At 29.0% G+C, this 4773-nt stretch overlaps 1 protein-coding gene across 1 annotated transcript; it reads right to left on the bottom strand.

The window, feature by feature from the left end:
* Positions 1-2886: 2886 nt before the first annotated feature.
* On the bottom strand, positions 2887-3402 carry EIN_207960 (ADP-ribosylation factor, putative; the record flags this gene model as incomplete). The annotated part of the gene is made up of 1 exon (XM_004260336.1): positions 2887-3402. One exon carries the CDS (start codon positions 3400-3402, stop codon positions 2887-2889), a length of 516 nt encoding a protein of 171 aa, XP_004260384.1.
* Positions 3403-4773: the final 1371 nt, after the last annotated feature.

Here is a 4773-nt window from a genome sequence, read left to right as displayed (position 1 = left end):
TTTTTTATATCTTGTGTTATTGAAAAAACGATAATTTAGTATTTTTTATTAACAAGTCTCAATTTTATATCATTATCAAAAAATTGTTTTTAATAAAAACAATAAATTAGAGTCAGATTCCACAAAGAATAAAATTATATTTGTCCAAATGTCAAAAAATTGTCATTGAAATGTCAAATCTATTTAATGTTACTTTAATTGCAGTTTTGTCGTCTAATGTGTTTCATTGAGTATCAGAAGTTCTTAAATTTTTTTTATTTGCCCCAAATAATCTCTTCATCTTATCGTCCTTTGCCTTGAACTTTTTTGCTTCTCCAACCGTCATGTAGATCTGTTCCTTTGAGAATCTTCCATTATCATTGGTGGTTGTGATTTTATTCTTTTTACCTGTTATCTCGTTTTCAGATAAGACATTCAAAATCCCATTTGCATTTGTGTCAAATGTGACTTCAATTTGTGGGACACCACGTGGTGCTAATAAAATACAAACAACCCAAACTTGTCAAATATGTTGCAATGTGATGTCATAGATGCCTCGCCCTCAAAAACTTGGATGAATAAGCATGGCTTATTGTCTGCATGTGTCTAAAAGATCTGCGACTTCCTTGCTGGAATTGTTGAGTTTCATGGTATCAATTCTGTCATCACACCACCAGCTGTCTCTATCCCAAGTGTCAGTTTCTACACCAACTAGCAACACTTCTTTTTGTTATCTTTCCACCATTTCCAGTCAGAATAGCAGCCAGCACAGCAGCACCACATGTAACTGCCTCATTTTCATGTTCTTGTTGATCTCTTTCCCATTGAAAAAATTTTGTAATATCTTGACTGCATTTGGTATTCCCAACTCACTAATATACATAAATTCGTCAATGCTCCCTTGTCCAGTTTGGCGTCTTCAAGCACTTTATCTACTTACTGTTATCGACTTGTAGATGTCGACGTTCATCTCTTCAAAGCGTGCTCTTGTGATTGGTGTGTAGAAGTCAATTCATTTTTATAATCATTTTTATTTAAAGTTTAATATTTTGAGAGGAGCATTTTCAGCTTTTCTTCTCTTATCTTTTTTGAATTTTTTTTTGTTTGACATTTTTTCTCTTTTTTATTTTTTATTACCAAGTTTTTACTTTTATCAAATAAATAGATATTTGCAATTGAAATTATTTTTTCCGGTTTTCGTGCCTAATATGTGAGAAAACATTATATTCTATAGGTGTGTAGGCCACTTTTTATTGGTCAAAACCACACATTGATAGAATTATTACTATAATCAATATAAAAGAATCAAAAAGAATCAATTTATGAAATCAATGCAAAAATACTTTTTTGAGTAATTACAGATAAAGGAAAATATGGGTGACAAGGATAAAGTCGGTGACAAGAAATAATGTTTTATATAACAAAAAATATTATTAACATTTTAATAATGAGTAAATTGAACCAACACTTATTGTCAATCCTTTTGCATATAGTGTTGTACACAATGTAACGCCCATTTCTTATCAATTAATGAAAATTCACAAAAGATTTTGGCTCTATAACAAAACCGAATAAAAAACTCGTTAACTTAAAAAATAACACACGACATTAAAATTTTAAAAATAAAAAGAAAACAATCAATAAGAAACAAATGAGAGGATTATCTCGTCATTTTAAAGTAAAGGGATAATTTCCAGTAATATTGAAAGCGCTTTCCACTTTTTTATTGATATATAAAGTGTATTTCGACTTTTCAAATGGTTTTAGACCGTTTTTCCTGACAACGGTATTTCCCAATCAAACAACAATAATTAAACTCACAACTCCAACAACAACCTTAATGTCGTTAACATTGCAGACTTTAACTCCCAACAAAAAGATATAATAAATGAGACATTAGTCTGCCACATCAAAGAAGTGACAGGTCTTATTGTGCTTGATCGATCCAACGAAGGTCTAAATAATCAGATTTTTTCAGAAAAAAAGAAAAAACTATTTAAAGAACAAACCCGTTATAATGAATTTGTAAGATTGTTCCCCCATCTATGATATCAACCAAATTCATTGGAATTTAAAGTGTACAATGGCAATGATTGGAAGATTATCTGGCTTTTTATCGTCTTTGGTTAATTCAAGTGAGTTTTGTGGATGAGGGTTCGTGGTTTTAATGGTAATCATTTATTTTTAATATTGAAATTCTTTTTTAATTAAGATCACTTTTTTCAGAAAAGCTTGAACACATTATTACCTTTTTGTGTTTTTTTAATTTACAGTCTTTTTTCCCCTCAATTTTTTGGAAAACAATGAAAAAATAGCATAGGAGTGTTGTCACCTACTTTACCTTTACCATCCATTTATTGGAATTAAAAAACCTGGGTTAATAGAGTAATACAACTATTGAACTTTGTACTTCCTCAGAAAAACGGGTTATTTATTTTTTGTCACTGACATTATCCTTGTCACTAACTTTATCCTTCATCTGTATAATTATTTGACACACATTTTAATATATTTGTTACTATCGTGAAAGGTGTCTATTTGTCGTTATCTTAATAGTCGAACAAGTCTTTTTGTAGCACAACTGACTAATCATTTTAGTCTACGACAATTAAATATTTTGTTCTCGAATCTGTAACTTTCGTTGAATTAATACCAACTTTTTACTTAAAAATAAAATTCAATATTAAAACGAACTTTTTAAAAATATTCTCAAATTCTACAAATAGTTTTTTATGCGCTATATTACGACAAATAAACCCCTGTCACTGTATTTCTAAATAATTTATTGTGTGTTTATGATTTTAAATAAATATTATCAACCCAAATATTTTGATGAAATACACTGTAACGTCTCCAGTGCCACGTTTAGTTAGACATTTATTATTATACTTTTTTTTAAAACCAGATTTAAATAAATTTTGAATATAACCAACCAAGTCCTTCAAACGAGCCATCCCCAGTGATACCACAGCATTCTTGGCACATCCATTCGTGTCCTACTATTGATTGAAGTTCCATTTTATCAATGATTTCTTGTTTAGTCAAAGCATTTGGTAAATCGGTTTTATTTAAATAGAAGAGAATCGGTACATTAATAAGTTCTTCATCATTACAAAATTGATGAACAAATTCCTTTGCCTCATTAATGCGTTCCTGGTCGTTCGTGTCTATCAAATATATTATAGCTTGTGTTCTACTATAATATTGGCGTGTCATTGGTCTTATACATGAGCCTCCGTTTATATCCCATACATTAAAAACAATTCTTTTGTATTGGACATCCTCAACATTAAATCCCATAGTTGGTATTGTATCAACATATTTGTAATATTTGAGATGGTACAATATAGTCGTTTTTCCAGCAGCGTCAAGACCGATCATTAAGACCCAAACACGTTTGTTTTTACCAAAACAGTTACCCATATTATATGTTATTGAGCTTGGATTTACACATCTATAAAAAAAGAATATAAATTCTATGTAAAACAATTAAAAACGGAAAAACTTTATACTTTGTCTTTATATAGATTTTTTTACTATATCATATAATATGTAAATTAAAATTATAAAAAATAGGAATTAGGGTAATTATTTGGTCTTGTTCCCGAAATCGAAAAATGCCGATAATTCACTTCAGAACAGTGGAAACTGAGTGAGATGGAGACAGAGCATTAAAAAAAGCTAATTAAGCCGCACTCAAACGGCCTGTTTGTGCAGACTGTATGATCATCTACAAGTAAACAAGAAAACCACATCTTCGTCCACATATGTACGGACAAGTAAAGTGGATGACACGGGGATGCACAAACAGTGGCTGTATAGTAGACTTTGGTAAAAAAACTTCGGCGGCAAATACTTTATTTTGGTTAAGGTAAAAAAGCTGGTCCTATTAAAAACACTTGTTCTGGATAAAACTATATTAAATAATAATTTGTATTTATAATCAATAATACTAAAAACATGAAAATTTACATAAAACAAGTGTTTTAACATTTTGAAGTGTTTGTAATAATATAATGTTAATTTAATATAATTGTTTTGGTTTAAGTTTGATGTTACTTTATCTCCAACAGATAAGTGCCCTTCAAAACATACAACTTTTCTATTCAAAACGGAATGTTTTACTCCACTTGTTCGTTATATTCCAATTTAATAAATAAACACAACATTTGAATAAAAGTAGAAAATTTTTGTTCGACTAAAAAGCATATAATTATATAAGGTGTTACAATACAAGATTAGACTCAGCCTATTTCTTTAATGTTGTTAATAAGGAGATATCGATCGTCACACATCCCACACCCATAATTACATAAATTACCAATAATGGCACATCCTTTTAAGTGTGTTGTCTTCTCACATGAATAAGTCTCATGACAAAATAATTGGTGAAGCACTTTGAACACTCCAAATCACTCAAACAATTCGAACAAAAAATGGAACACATAAGACATGATCATTCAAGATAAAGTGGTCTGTTCCACAGACAACACAATGACTTATGTTGTTTATTAAAACTAATGGTTGGTGTGGAAACTTGTTAATTAAAGTAAACTATATTATTTAACAATACAAATTTAAAAAGTATTATAAAATGTAATTAAAACAATTAAAAGAATTTAATTAAAAATTATTAAAATAATTATTAGGTATTTATTAATAATACAATACTATATAATAATGTAATCCCATAATTTTAAATTTTCAATATAACTAAAATTATAAACATTACTAATTCAAATAACAAAGCGATGAAGTCAATATGAACCTGAATATTTTTATGATGATGGTTGT

This window comes from Entamoeba invadens (genome assembly GCF_000330505.1).
Source record: "Entamoeba invadens IP1 unplaced genomic scaffold scaff_1105074726275, whole genome shotgun sequence".
NCBI lineage: Eukaryota > Evosea > Mastigamoebida > Endamoebidae > Entamoeba > Entamoeba invadens.
The sequence above is the reverse complement of the archived record's forward strand: the minus strand, read 5'-3'. Positions and strand labels throughout refer to the sequence as shown.